At 36.1% G+C, this 14,991-nt stretch overlaps 1 protein-coding gene across 12 annotated transcripts in view; it reads left to right on the forward strand.

Annotated features, from left to right (window-relative positions):
* The window catches only part of LOC306879605 (R3H domain-containing protein 2-like), an 88,291-nt gene extending 76,424 nt beyond the window's left edge, over positions 1-11,867 (forward strand). For 8 of the 12 annotated variants that reach the window (XM_079432679.1, XM_079432688.1, XM_079432686.1 and 5 more), the window contains 8 exons: positions 2,078-2,238; positions 2,416-2,573; positions 4,708-4,808; positions 5,838-5,983; positions 6,979-7,111; positions 7,816-7,916; positions 9,660-9,744; positions 10,719-11,867. In XM_079432679.1, the coding sequence (XP_079288805.1) occupies positions 2,078-2,238; positions 2,416-2,573; positions 4,708-4,808; positions 5,838-5,983; positions 6,979-7,111; positions 7,816-7,916; positions 9,660-9,744; positions 10,719-11,041 (1,208 nt within the window). In that variant the 3' untranslated portion in view covers positions 11,042-11,867. The remainder of the gene's footprint in view (positions 1-2,077; positions 2,239-2,415; positions 2,574-4,707; positions 4,809-5,837; positions 5,984-6,978; positions 7,112-7,815; positions 7,917-9,659; positions 9,745-10,718) is intronic. The other 4 variants (XM_079432685.1, XM_079432690.1, XM_079432680.1 and 1 more) reach the window with 1 other exon arrangement.
* The last annotated feature ends 3,124 nt before the right edge of the window (positions 11,868-14,991 follow it).

Here is a 14,991-nt window from a genome sequence, read left to right on the forward strand (position 1 = left end):
GATGAGTCACACATCTCCACCACATCAGAAAAGAATCATGCTTTCATAAATCATAATTATTCAATTTAACAAAATATCAGAAATATGAGAGAAACTAAAAAGGGAAAAAAGTCAATTATGAGACAAAAAGTCATAATTGCCATACTAAGTCATAATGAGATGTGAGGGTGTCAATTTTGACTTGTCATAATTTCAACATTTAACTCATAATTATGAGGGGGAAAAAGTTCAGTAATCAAATAGGAATTGAGTTTACAGTCAAAATTATGAAACTGAAGTCAAAATGATGACAGTCAGAATGATCAAATTTAAATAAAATATTAATAAAATATGGAAATTATAAAATTATAAAAAGTCATAGTGATTAGGTGAAGTCATAATGAAATTAGGTCATAATTATGATAAAATGATAACATTTAAATAAAATATTAGTAAAATTAATGAAAAAAATTATAAAATCGTAATTAGGCGGGGGGACTAAAATACCATAATTATGAAAAAAATGAAAACTGACATACTAAGCCATAAAAGGTCAAAATTTTGAAATTGATTCAAATTGCTAGTTTAAAAAGTCTAAATTATTAAAAGGGTCCTATTATGCTTTTTCACTTTTTGAATTTTATTCAGTGTGTAATGTTTATGTTTGGGCATAAAATGATCTACAAAGTTACAAATCTCAAAGTCCACTCCAAAGGGAGATATTTAGTTTTTAAAAAATCCCTTTTCAAGAACTACAACGAACGGCTCGTTTGGACTACAAAGTTGTTTTCCTGTATTTGCGACATCACATTTTAAATCCCGCCTACGGAAATTCGACTGGTTGGCGGGTGGAGAGAACGCTTTGGTTGCACGTTTCAAAATCAAAACCCAGTGCGGGTGTTTTTATATCACTATTTCTAATGGAAACCAACTGTTTCAGAAAATTTTGGATGTCATTTTCATTTCATCTTGCATATAATGTCTGATTAAGCAGCGTTTGTGAGCGGAGCTCTGTTTTGTGTACAGCGTTACGGAAGAAACCTCGATCTCTGCTGCTCCAACAGCGCCTCCTGCTGGCAGAGAACTAATTTGCATATGCGGTCACAAATAGTGTAAGTCTGTGGGAGTATGGTATAAATAAATTCAACTGTATAACAGTTTCAGTGCAATTCATGTTATAATATTATAATTAAAGAACAATAAATATAATACATATTACCGGTGCACTTCTGTACATAGTCAATTAAGTTATTTTTAAGCTGTTGTTGACATCCCATCTAAAACATGATTTAGCCAAAAAAACAACAACAATAACATTATGACACTTTAATATGTCTAGCAATATCCGTGCGTGCAAAGGTTCTGCGTGATCCTCTTGTTTAATATTCTCGGGGTCTGAATAGATATGGCAATATTGAGGAACTTGCTGCTCTGGCAAGGGGCGGGGCAAAACTGAAACACCGTCTAAGCTGTTCGCCAATCACAACGCACTGGGACAGCTAACCAATCACAACACATTCCATTTTTCAGAAGGCGGGCCTTCATCAAACCTGTAACTAATCGAGTCGTTTGTGTCAGGCTGAGGAGAGAGGTATTGTAATAATGTAGATTATGTGAAAAATAATGTGATTTTCGAACCACCAAGCATGAGAGCATGTTCTAGTACACCCCCAAAACAAAATCAAGACTTTGTAAAAGAGCATAATAGGACCCCTTTAAAAAAAAATTACATTTAAATAAGAAATTAATATTAAATATAAAAAGTATGAAATGATAAAATACTTTTACTAATTACTTTTAATAATTTTATTAAATTATAATTTTATAATTTGTCAAAATACGACATACTGAGTAAATTCTGAGATTTAAAAAAAAAAAAAATTCTTAACTTTGTGAAATAAAGTAATTATTTAGATTTACCGGAGCATGATTTTTCTTTCTTACGTGGAGGAAAAGTACTTCTGTGTGCGTCTGTCTCTGCTGACTGTCATTTTTATGCTCTCTTATATTGATGTCTCATATTAAACTGACTAAGCTCTGGACGGCTCCCTCATGATGAGCAGTTGAAGTTTGATGTGCTTTCGTTTTGTGTGATTAGCTCCTCTCCAGCCCATGATGACCAATCAGCAGCCTGCGTACCAGGGCATGATGGGAGTCCAGCAGCCTCAGAGCGCCAGTATGATGAACACACAGCGCACGGCCATGAACGGACAGATGCAGGGCATGATGGTCCAGTACCCGCCCATGCCCTCCTATCAGGTGTGTGCGAGTGTGTGTGTGCGAGCGTGTGCTAGAGTGTGTGAGTGTGAGAGTGAGTTTGTGTGTGTGTGAGAGAGAGAGTGAGTTTGTGTGTGTGTGTGAGAGTGAGAGAGAGAGAGTGAGTGTTTGTGTGTGTTTGTCTCTCTCTCTCTCAACACTCCTCCTGTGTTTCTGCAGGTGCCTGTAGCTAATGAGAGTCAGTCTGTGGTGCAGCAGCAGTACCAGCAGCCCGTCATGGTTCCTGTCAGTCAGTCCGTACAGGGAGCCATGCCGACCGCGGCACCCATGCCCGTCTACTACAGCGTACTGACGCCCACACAACAGAACAGCACAAGGTACACACACGCTAACATCTCAGCACGTGCGTCACGTGTTTACTCTCAGATAATGTCAGAAGTGCTGGAAAAAAGGTGCAGTTTTAATGCTGTATGCAACGGAGTATTGACTGTATCTTATCATGAAACTTAATTAACAAAATGATCTGTTTGGGCTCCTCGGGTATAAAACATTGTTTTTATTTATTTATTTTGTTAAAACATTTTTTATTGCATAATATCATATCCTTTCAGTTGCATTAAAGTGTTTGTTATTCTTAGAATAAATTTGTTTGCTGTATTGTTTTTATGCTAATTCTGCTGTTATTTAAATACATAATTTAATCTGTTATTAATAATGATTACAAATATCTCTCTACTTCAAGTAGCTTCAATAGCTATGTTTCCATCCATGTTTTTTTGTGAATTTTGAGATGTTGCAAAACTCAATGTAAATGCCAAGATGCACATAAAATCTTAAAATGTGTATAAACTCATGCGTAAACTACTATGGAGAACTGTATAGTGAATATATATAGAGTATAGAGTTATTTTATTAATGTTTTATATTTAGTGTAAAGGTATGTTAATTTAAATACAGAGGGGCAAATAAGTATTTGATACACTGCCGATTTTTCAAGTTTTCCCACTTACAAAGAATGGAGCGATCGTAGGTACACCTCAACTGTGAGAGACAGAATATACAAAAAAAATCCAGAAAATCACATTATAACTTGTTATAAATGCGACGTACCTTTATCTGCACGGAGGGATGATGTCTGTGAATATGAGCGAACATGTTGGATGTATTGCCTGCTTTTGCAGCCACTTTGCGTCCACATTTTTTGCAAATTGGATTCGTCCTCAAGAACAATCCCACGTTCATGTTTTTTTTTTTTTTATATCCAAAGTATTCTCATACTGCAAATTTAAACTTTTTTTCGGCAGGGGATGGAGATTTTTTCATTATTTTGTTTTTAAACCGTAGATATGCAAATGTTTACTGTATGATAACCGTGTATGTTCAAACCGCGATAGACCATCATACCGGTATAGCGTTACAACCCTAGATTGTACTCATCCTTCTTCCTCCAAACACGGCGAGTGGAGTTTATACCAAAAAGTTCTATTTTGGTCTCATCTGACCACATGATCTTCTCCCATGCCTTCTCTGGATCATCCAGATGGTCTTTGGCAAACTTCAGACGGGCCTGGACATGTGCTGGCTTGAGCAGGGGGACCTTGCGTGCGCTGCAAGATTTTAATCCATGACGGTGTAGTGTGTTACTAACGGTAACCGTTGAGACTGTGGTCGCAGCTCTCTTCAGGTCTTTGAGCAGGTCCTCCCGTGTAGTTCTAGGCTGATCCCTCACCTTTCTCAGGATCACTGATACTCCACGAGGCCAGATCTTGCATGGAGCCCCAGTCCGAGGGAGATTGACAGTCATCTTGAATTTCTTCCATTTTCTAATAATTGCGCCAACAGTTGTTTCCTTCTCACAAGCTGTTTGCCTATTGTCCTGTAGCCCATCCCAGCCTTGTGCAGGTCTACAATTTTGTCCCTAGTGTCCTTAGACCGCTCTTTGGTCTTGCCTATAGTGAAGAGGTTGGAGTCTGATTGATTGAGTGTGTGAACAGGGGTCTTTTAAACAGGTAACGAGTTCAAACAGGTGCAATTAATACAGGTAATGAGTGGAGGATAGGAGGGCTTCTTAAAGACAAACTAACAGGTATGTGAGAGCCAGAATTCTTGCTGGTTGGTAGGTGATCACATACTTATTGCATGCAATAAAATGGAAATTAATTATTCTTATTTGCCCCACTGTACATGATTTAATGATATTATTAGTAATAGGATTCGAAATCTCCTAAGTAGATTCAATAGCTGTTTTTCCATCCATGTATTGCTTTGAATATTTTGGGATATTGCATTTATTTTTTTAGTGGATGGAAACTCCAAGATGCGCATACAATCTTAAAGTGTGCATAAAAACGTATGCTCTTAATTGAGGCACATAATTGGTTTATTCAGCAAGAAAATGTGCATTAACTACAATGGAGAAACATAGAGTGACAAGTGTAAATTTATGTTTTGATGCGGTGTTGTTATTTTTATGCTAAACTCTGTTTAACCGTGTGCTTTTGTGTATTTCAGTCCATCTGTGGGTTACCTGCAGCCGCCCAGTTCAGATCAGTACCAGATGACCCAGTCTGCCTCACCCTGCAGCCCACAGCCAATGCAACAGCAGTATTCAGGTTCACCGCAAACACAGCTACAGCTACAGACATGCTACTGTTACCTACAGCTGAAATATAAAAAAACAAAACATTTATAGCTGTCGTTATTTGAAATGAAGGTAAAATAAAATAAAAATTTATGAAAAGCTTAAAAAAATTATAAGAATTCAAAATGTTGCATTGACAACCAAGTTAAATGTCTTTTAAGTAAAACTAAAAAAAAAAAAAAAAAAAAAAAAAGTTCAATGGAAATATAAAAAACTTAAACTTAAAATAAAAATGTGAAAATATAAAGAAATGTATAAATACTCTAATAGTATAAATTAGAGCTGTCAAATGATTAATCGCATCCAAAATAAGTTTTTGTTTGCTTGTGTGTGTACGGTTTATATTTATTATTTGTATATAAATACAACACATCAATGTATATATTTAAGAAAAATGTTTTGTTCATATTAAACATTTATTTATAATATAAGATATAATAATATAAATGTATTAGTGCTGTCAAACGATTAATTGGGATGAATCACATCCAAAATAAATGTTTTTGTTTACATAATATATGTCTGTACTGTGTATATTTATTAAATATATATAAATACAAACACATGCATGTATATATTTCAGAAAAATATATTATTTTTATATTAAATATATTTATTTATGATATAAATTATATGAAAATAAATATAGACGTATATATTTAATATATGTAAATATTTTTCAATGTATATACTAAATGTTTATGTATTTATATATACGTAATAAATAAACACAGTACACACATATATCATATAAATAATTTGTGATTAATCGTTTGACAACACTATATAAAATACTATATTTAGTACTAAATTAATACTGAAAACCTTGATCTGTTATGATACATATAAACAGTTATATAAAATAGAATTTACACATGATTGAACCATCGTGTATCAGTAAATATCTCATTGAGCAGTAGGTTGCATTAGTTATCATATCTCTCATTCTAGTGTATTTTGTATTTTGAGTGAGTGACCTGTTGTTGTGGATGTGTTGTAGGGGTTCCTCCTCCTGGTCCTGGTGTGATGGTAATGCAGCTCAGTGTCCCTAACGGACCGCAGCCGACCCAGAATCCTCCACTGGTGCAGTGGAACCCCTGCAAGTACTACAGCATGGAGCAGAGACCCAGCAAGCCTGAGCAGCAGGTAACGGCACTAGGGCTGTCAAATTGGCTGAAAAACTAAATTCGAACTTTGTACATAATATTATTGATTTTCAAATTATATTCTAAGTTAAAAGGCATAATTTTTGTTAGGGGGGAAAAAGCTGAGGCCACAAGAGGACGCTTTGAGCAAAAATATTACTAATGCACGTTTCTTCAAAGCAATAAAATAACACTACTATCTGAAAACACTGCATAATGTTTAAAATAATGTTTATAAACCATATATAGAATTAATTGAGTTGCTTAAACATGAGAAACAAAACAGCATCATGTATGTATGTATAGTTTTATACAAAGGACTGAAAACCAATCACAAAGAGTGCTTTCTTCATTTAAAAACATGAGATGCAGTGGGATTGGGAAAAACTGCCATAAAGTCTCGACATGTTTTTTAAAAGTTGAACTTACATTAATTTTACATGCTTTTCTAAACATGCGGCTCTCTTGTGCGAGATGCGAGTGCAACGCTGATAGATGTCCCTCTAGAAAATGTGATAAATGTGTTCTGTGTGAACGGCTTGGTTTCAAGTTTGACGTAAACATCATCTCCGCATTGATGTTTTTTCACAATATTTTGAATGAACAACATTTACATTTATGCATTTAGCAGACACTTTTATCCAAAGCGACTTACATTGCATTCAAGTTACAGTTTTTACATTTTATCAGCTCTTGCTTTCCCTGGGAATGGAACCCATGACGTTGGCGTTGCTAGCGCCATGCTCTACTATTTGAGCTACAGGAAAGCAACGTAGCAGCGCCGCTGGATAGACTAAAAAAGCATTAAATGCAACGACACCTACATCGTCGTCGTATCTTGTGCACCACAGATAATGCTGCCTGATGCACACCTAAAATTCGAATGCAGATTTATATTTTAAATTTGACGAATGGAACACACATTATAGCTGGCTACAGCTGCAAATGTGATTGCTCCGTCATGGAGACTCCGACTCATCGTGTGTGTGTGTGTAGGTCAGCAGTCCGCTGGCGTCTCCCACACAGTCTCCGGCTCCCTCTCCGTCTGGCAGTGTGAACACCGTGTGTCCGGGTCTCGGCCCGCTGCCTCTCATCTCTCAGTTCCCTCGGCCCGGTGGCCCAGCACAAGGTACACACACATGCTGTGTTTCCATGTTTTATGAGGACTCTCCATAGGCATAATGGTTTTTCTATTATACAAACTGTATTTTCTATCGCCCTCCACCTAAACCTACCCCTCACAGGAAACCTTCTGCATTTTTTGATTTCCAAAAAACTTAATTCTGTGTGATTTATAAGCTTGTTTCCTCATGGGGACCTAAAAAACGTCCCCACAAGATCCAAGTTTACTGGTATTACTATCCTTGTGGGGACATTTGGTCCCCATAACGTGATAAATACCAGGTACACACACACACCCCTTTATTTCATCAGACACATCTACGAACGTCAAATCATGTCATACCCTGGCATTCTTCTGTCCACACTGAAAGCAAAATGCTACACAACAAAATCAGTCAATCTGAACATATTTTATCATATCAGTATATCTTCAATTGTTAATTCCCTGTTAAGACTGTTTATTTAAGACATTTCAAATATTTTATATTTATTTATTTTTTTAGATATTATTTAATATATAATAAAATTTTCTTACCTCCTATCTTCTTTGACCCTGCCACCGTGGGCAGCTGAGAGTGTGTGTGTGTGTGTCCTACTGCCCCAGTGAGCTGCTGGTGTTGTGTTTGGCTGTCCTCCAGCGCTCTGACTGACACTGTGTGTGTGTGTGTGTGTGTGTGTGTGTGTGTGTGTGTGTGTGTGTGTGCGTGTCAGCAGATGGACGCTACTCTTTACTGGGCCAGCCGCTGCAGTACAGTCTTTGTCCTCCTCCCATCATGCACAACCACAACCAGTCCTCCTACAGCTCCCATCAGGTACAGCCCTGTGTGTGCGTGTTAGGGATGGGCGTATCGATCTTTAAGTATCGATATATCTATACTGATGCGAGTATCGAAAGCATCCATACTCAAATAAAAAAATATCGATACTAAGGTGTGTTTTATGTACCAGTGATTGTTTATTTAACTAAAAAATAATGCGGACAATATGCATTGAATTGGACGAATAAACCATGTCAGCAAATAATTGTGTAGGATAGAACTATTTTCCTGCTCATCTGAACACATGCAAATGTTGCAAGACAAAACCAATCAATCACAGAGAGCGTTCACTCACTTCTGACAATGCATTCAAACAGGGCTGCGTTTCCCAAAAGTATTGTAAGAAAGCATTGATGTTTTTGGGAACAGCAGTCCAGAACAATGCTCATCAGAGGACAAAAAAAAACAAAACATGTTTGAGTTATTTCACAATAAACAAATTGAAATTGTAGCCTGTAGTTTGTGCAATTACATTTATTTAAACTGAACATTAAAAGTTCATATTGATCATGTTCTATTCTGTATTGTTACTATAAATCATATACTGGCAGAATAAAAAGGTTGCATTTTATGCATGCAACAGCCTATCACTGCAGTCCCTTATGAAAATGAACCATTGTTTTACTAAAGTGACTGTAGTTCAGCTATATTTCTAGATTTCCATGGTTACCACTACAGTTAATATTTTAACCACGTGTAAACAAAAATATTAATATTAAGGCATATTAAATGTTAAAATGCGTTTCAAATATAAAGTTAAGTGGGTATCATTACCCATTTTACTCTTAGTAATTTAATACATTTCATAATTTTAAAGTATCGATATTGACGATACTGGCCTTTTAAAAGCATCGGTATCATATCGAAAACAAAATTAGTGGTGTCGCCCATCCCTAGTGTGTGTGTGGGGGGGGGGACGTTTCTCCAAAAAGCTGTTCATTTCTAGTTTAGTTTTTAGAGCAATGCATTGCCATTATTGACATCTTTTAGTAAATGCCAATTAACAGAACTGTGTCAGTTTCAAATCTACCCCAGTTTTGTCATGATTTATATATTTTTAGTGAATAATGTTATGGGAAAAAAAAGTGTTTTAAGATTAAAATTAGTTTACATCTTATTTTAAATCGTTATATTGATACAAAATTAATATAAATTAAATTCAAATTAATTTTATTAAATTATATTTTATAAAATATTATCATAAATTGTAAAGTATTACCAGCATAAAAATAGAGTAAACATTTAACTGAAAAAAAAATCTTATTTCTTGGTTTAAATTGGACTTTAAATCCCAGATTTTCACACATTATGTATCAACATTGACATTTTAAAAACCGCACAGAGCTCAGCGGAGCACTACTCGCTGTTAAACACCACGTCAAGTACTTTAACATGCATGTACAACGTTTTAGAATTAATTTATTTTTCTTATTTCCCTTATACTTTATTTTACGATTTCCTTAAAATAAATAAATACAGGATCAGACTAGTATTATTTTTTTGGGTAATATTCTTGTCACTAAGGATATAAATTCAAAAAGTTATTTTCATAAAGTGTGATATTAAGCAAACGAGAAGGAGTGGAATCATTTTCGAAACACTACCTGTTTTTTTTATTTCATTTTTTGTTTTGTTTTTTAAAAATGAGTCCTAGTCAATGCTGTGTGATCCATCATTCCTCATGTATCTCCATCTCTGTGTCTGTAGTTGCTCACAGTGTGTCTGTGTGTTTCTCAGAGTCAGGTAGTGATGAAGCACGGAGCGCGGGGTAAAAGACAAACGCTCAAATCTGCCTCGACAGACCTAGGAACAACTGACGTGGGTAAGAGACCAAACACAAACTCCTGACCGGAGTCTTTCTGCTCATTTAAAGTCAGTGTGACATGAAAATGGACCCTATTTACCATAAAAATGTCCCTGGTCTTAGTTTGCGTGATAATTCATCAGTTCCTCTGAAATGGCCTTTCTGTGCATGCAGGAAACTCATTATCTAATCATATAAATAAAGTGTGTTGTGACCAGTGCTGGATTGTAACTGATTACGTCATCTGGATTACATAATCAGATTCCAAAAATGAAGTACTCCTAATTAGTGTATTGCATTTTAAAATGCTCAATCAGATTACAGATACTTTTTTATGGTTTACATGATTACCACTACCAAAAATACATTGTATGGTTCAAAATGCTAAATTTTTATTTTAAGCCAAAAATCATTAGGATATTAAGATCATGTTCCATGAAGATATTTAGTAAATTTCCTACCATAAATATATCAAAACTTCATTTTTGATTAGTAATATGCATTGCTAAGAACTTCATTTGAACAACTTTAAAGGAGATTTTCTCAATATTTAGATTTTTTTGCTCCCTCAGATTCCAGATTTTCTAATAGTTGTATCTCAGACAAATATTGTCCTATCATAACAAACCATACATCAATGGAAAGATTATTTATTCAGCTTTCAGATGATTCATGAATCTCACTTTCCAAAAATTGACACTTAAGACTTTAAGGTTTTGTGATCCAGGGTCACATATGTCTCTGATCTGCTACAATGTACAACGCTGCAAAAACAGCACAAACACAAATACACATTTGATTCTGACCTGAGGCGGCTGCCGGTTACTTTCGTTTTGTTTGTTTAGTTGCTTCTTTCCTGAGTCTTGAACTTGGTTACATACTTTTTCCTTAAATCATCCTGACGACCCAGGGTTTGAAAACCACTGCCCTACAGCAATTGAGTTTGAGACCAATGCTTAACACTAGTATGATCTCTGTGTGTCTCCCTCTAGTGGTGAGTCGGGTGCTGGAGGTGACAGACCTCCCCGAGGGCATTTCTCGTCCGGAGGCCGAGAAGCTCTTCAACCAGCTCTCGCTCTGCGGTGCCAAGATCCAGTGGCTGAAGGACCCTCAGTGTCCCCGGGGCCCCGGCGGCGGACGGGGAGATGCCAACGACCCGGCTCACCTCTACACCGTGGTGGCCGTGTTCCCCAACACTATGGCGGCCCAGAGCGCCTCCTTCAAACTGAACAACAGCAGCGGGAGTTTGTTCAAACTGCGCGCCACCAAAAAGAACTATGACTTGCGCGTGCTGGAGCGAGCGAGCTCGCAGTGAGTCAGGAGAGAGAGAGAGGAAGTCGAAGATGTCAAAGGGAAGAGATCATCCTGGTGTTCCTTAGGGATCTTTTTTATTGTTTTGTATCATTAACGAGCACACATGACACAGAAGCGTGTTGCGTTGTATGTGTATCGCATGACGCGTGCGCACACTCATATAGACAAGCGGACGTCTTAAAGGGGCAGTTCAGATGAAAATGAAATTATTTACTCGCTTTCATGGCGTTCCAAACCTGTATGACTTATTTTCTTCTGTGGAACATGCGAGCAGATGTTTTAAAGAATATTGGTAACACATTTTAAGACTTTATGAAAATACTATGGAAGTCAATGAGTACCAAAACGTTTCATTGCCAGCTGTTTTATGCTTTTTGTGTGTGTTCTGCAAGAAAAGAAAGAAAAGAAATTCATACAGGTGAATTATGACACAATTTTCTTTTTTTTGCAAACTATCTCTTTAAAGGGATGGTTTGCCCCTTCATTTATTCACCTTCATGTCTTTCCAAACCTGTTTGACTTTCTTTCTTCTGTGGAACATGCAAGCAGATATTTTGTAGAACGAAGAAGTATTTTCAGTTCCTATTGACTTCATTAAAATATTGACTTAATGGAAGTCAGTGGATACCAAAAATTTTTAATGACCAAAGTTTGATTTCCAGCTGTTTTATGTTTTTATTGTGTGTGTTCTGCAGAAAAAAGAAATCCATACAGGTGTGGAACGACATGAAGGTAAGTGAATAATGACAGTTTTCATTTTTGTGCAAACTGTCTCTTTTAAAGGGATAGTTTGCCCCAAAAATAAAATTGTTGTCATTTACTCTTTCACGTCATTTCAATGTTGTATGACTTAATTTCTCCTCTGAAACATAAAAGAAGATATCTTGAAGAACGTTGGGAATCATACAGCCTTGGCTCCCATTGACTTCCATTCTGTTGGAAATGCAATGGAGGTCAATGGGAACCGGGAATGTTTGTTTGCCATGTTCTTTATATGCTGCTTCAAAAGAAAGAAACTGTTACAGGTGTGCAACGACATGAAGGGGAGTAAATGATGACAGATTTGTCATATTTTTGAATGAACTGTCCCTTTAAAAAAAATAGTTCAGGCATGATGAAGATCTCGTCTTTGTTTACTCACTTTCATGTCTTTCCAAACCTGTTGGACTTTCTTTCTTCTGTGGAACATAAAAGCATATTTTGAAGAATGTTGTGAATCAAACAATCTCGGTTCACATTGACTTCTAAGGAAATACTATGGAAGTCAATGGGAACCGGGAATGTTTGTTTGCCAGCATTTTTTATATCATGCTTTTGCAACAAAGAAATGTTTACAGTTGTGGAACGACATGAATGTGAATAAATCATGACAGAGTTATCTAAAGAGACAGTTTACCCCAAATTAAAGTTCTGTCATTTACTCACATTCATGTGGTTCTGAAGACAGTTTTCTTCCATGGAATATAGATGATGATGATATTTTGAAGAATGTTGGAAATCAAATCTGTTCCCATTGACTTGCACCAAACTTGGGAACCAAAAAAGTTTGCCAGCGTTTTTCACATCATGCTGCTTTCGGAGAAAGAAATGCATACATAATGACATAAACGAAGACATCATTTGTTGGGTGAACTATCCCTTTAAAAGAATAGTTCAGGCTTAAATGAAGATCTTGTCTTCATTTATTCACCATGTCGTTGCAAACCTGTTTGACGTTATTTAAGTGGAGCACAAACTGAAAATCGTTCTTTGAGAACTCTAGAAAATATTATCGTGCACTGAAAAAAATCCAAAAAGATCCATATGACCAGAAGTTGATGTTTGACATCATATAGTCGAGATGCTGTTTTCCAGTCCATATGACTCTCATAAAGCCTTCAGAAGACTTGAGAAGAAAATAAACGCAACTCATTTTATGGTACTTTAATCTCATTTATGGAGCGTTATATGGGCAAATAAAGCTCAGATGTTCTTCCAAGACAGAAGAAACGAAGTCAAGCAGGTTTGGTGTGGAAACACTGAGAGAATAGCATGTTTAATCTGAACTGTGTCTTTAACACGCCGTCGAAACCTCGTCTCTCCACGCGCTCATCCGTCTTCGTCTCTCTCTCTCTCTCTCTCTCTCTCTCTCTCTCTCTCTCTCTCTCTCTCTCTCTCGTTGTTCACTTTGGATTTCTTCCTCTTTCACTTTCTAGCGTTTCTTGCTTTCTGTTTTGCCTTAACGCTGTTGTGGACTTCTGTATTGCGCTGTTTATTTTCTCTCTCTCTCTCTCTCAGATGAATCTTCTTTTCTCGGTTCAGTATATTTATATAAGTGATGTAAGGATTATAAGATATAATCTATATATTCAGTGATTCTTTTCCCGTGGATAAGTTGAAGCTCCTTTGCTCCCCTCTCTCGCGCCGCCTCTTCTCCTCGTTGTGTTTGCGTTTTTCCGTGGACAGCTGTGCAGAAAGTATCTGGGGTATTTAAAAGTGCACAATGATTACGAATGTCTACTGTAAATTCCATTTAATCTGTTATTTTTTGTTTGTTTTTAAAAATATAAAAGATAACTCAAAGATTCCTGCAGTGTTTGGGTTTGTGAGTTTGCATCAGATCTGTGTGTTTGTCACAAAATAAATCAAATTCATTTCTTTATTCATGTTTTTCATTTATATAACAGACAAATGTGACTCTGGACCACAAAACCAGTCATAAGGGTCAATTTTTGGAAATCTGAATAAATAATCTTTCCATTGATGTATGGTTTGTTATGATAGGACAATATTTGGCTGAGATACAACTATTAGAAAATCTGGAATCTGAGGGAGCAAAAAAATCTAAATATTGAGAAAATCTCCTTTAAAGTTGTTCAAATGAAGTTCTTAGCAATGCATATTACTAATCAAAAATGAAGTTTTGATATATTTACAGTAGGAAATTTACAAAATATCTTCATGGAACATGATCTTAATATCCTAATGATTTTTGTCATAAAAGAGAAATGTATAATTTTGATCCATACAATGTATTGTTGTCTATTGCTACAAATATACCTGTGTTACTCATGACTGCTTCTGTGCTGCAGGGTCACATATATGGAATAAATAACAGAACATTTAAGCACATTCTGCATTAGTTGCTTGTAGTTGTACCATGCGATTACAATAGCGCAGTTCCACCATGATGCACATGCAAAAACAAACAAACGTGGCATTACCACAGCAGTTTTGTAACGTGATGATGATGATGATGATGGTTGGCAGTCAGCTGTACAAGAGTCTCTGTAGTTCAGACTCGGACAGCTGCAGCTGCTGGAATTCTCCTCATAAACACACAGATCTGCTGCTGTATGTGCTCTATAACCAGCATCAGATCCACAATGAAGATCTGAACCCAAGAGTCCTGCTGTGAGAAGGTAAGAGATCTTCACTGCTTCAGCTTCATACAGGTGACCGCATCAATCCACACGCCACAACCAACCAGACGCTCTCAGACCCAAGGAAATTCTAGAGAGTTCCAGGTAGAAATGTCTTTGACCTCGCTCTTTTATTTTGTCTTCATTAACTGAGAGCAGGGTTTGAGCTGCTGGCATTCATGTGATGGGCTGAAATGTTGGAAAAGATATTTGCTGTAAGAGAATGAATCTGGAAAGAGATGGGTATTGAGCTATCATATTTTAAAAAAATGAACAAAAATATTTTGTTCATTTAAAAAAAAAAAAAACCCTAGCTTTTCTATTCTTTTTGTATTCTATTTTTTTTTCTTTATTATACAATCAACAAAAATCAAAACAAAAATAGCTTGCTCTATTCATTTTCTATTCCATCTGTTTTCTTTTTGTTTATTATATACAGGTGCATCTCAATAAATTAGAATGTCGTGGAAAAGTTAATTTATTTCAGTAATTCAACTCAAATTGTGAAACTAGTGTATTAAATAAATTCAATGCACACAGACTGAAGTAG

The sequence above is a fragment of the Barbus barbus genome (assembly GCF_936440315.1).
Source record: "Barbus barbus genome assembly, chromosome: 13".
Lineage (NCBI taxonomy): Eukaryota > Metazoa > Chordata > Actinopteri > Cypriniformes > Cyprinidae > Barbus > Barbus barbus.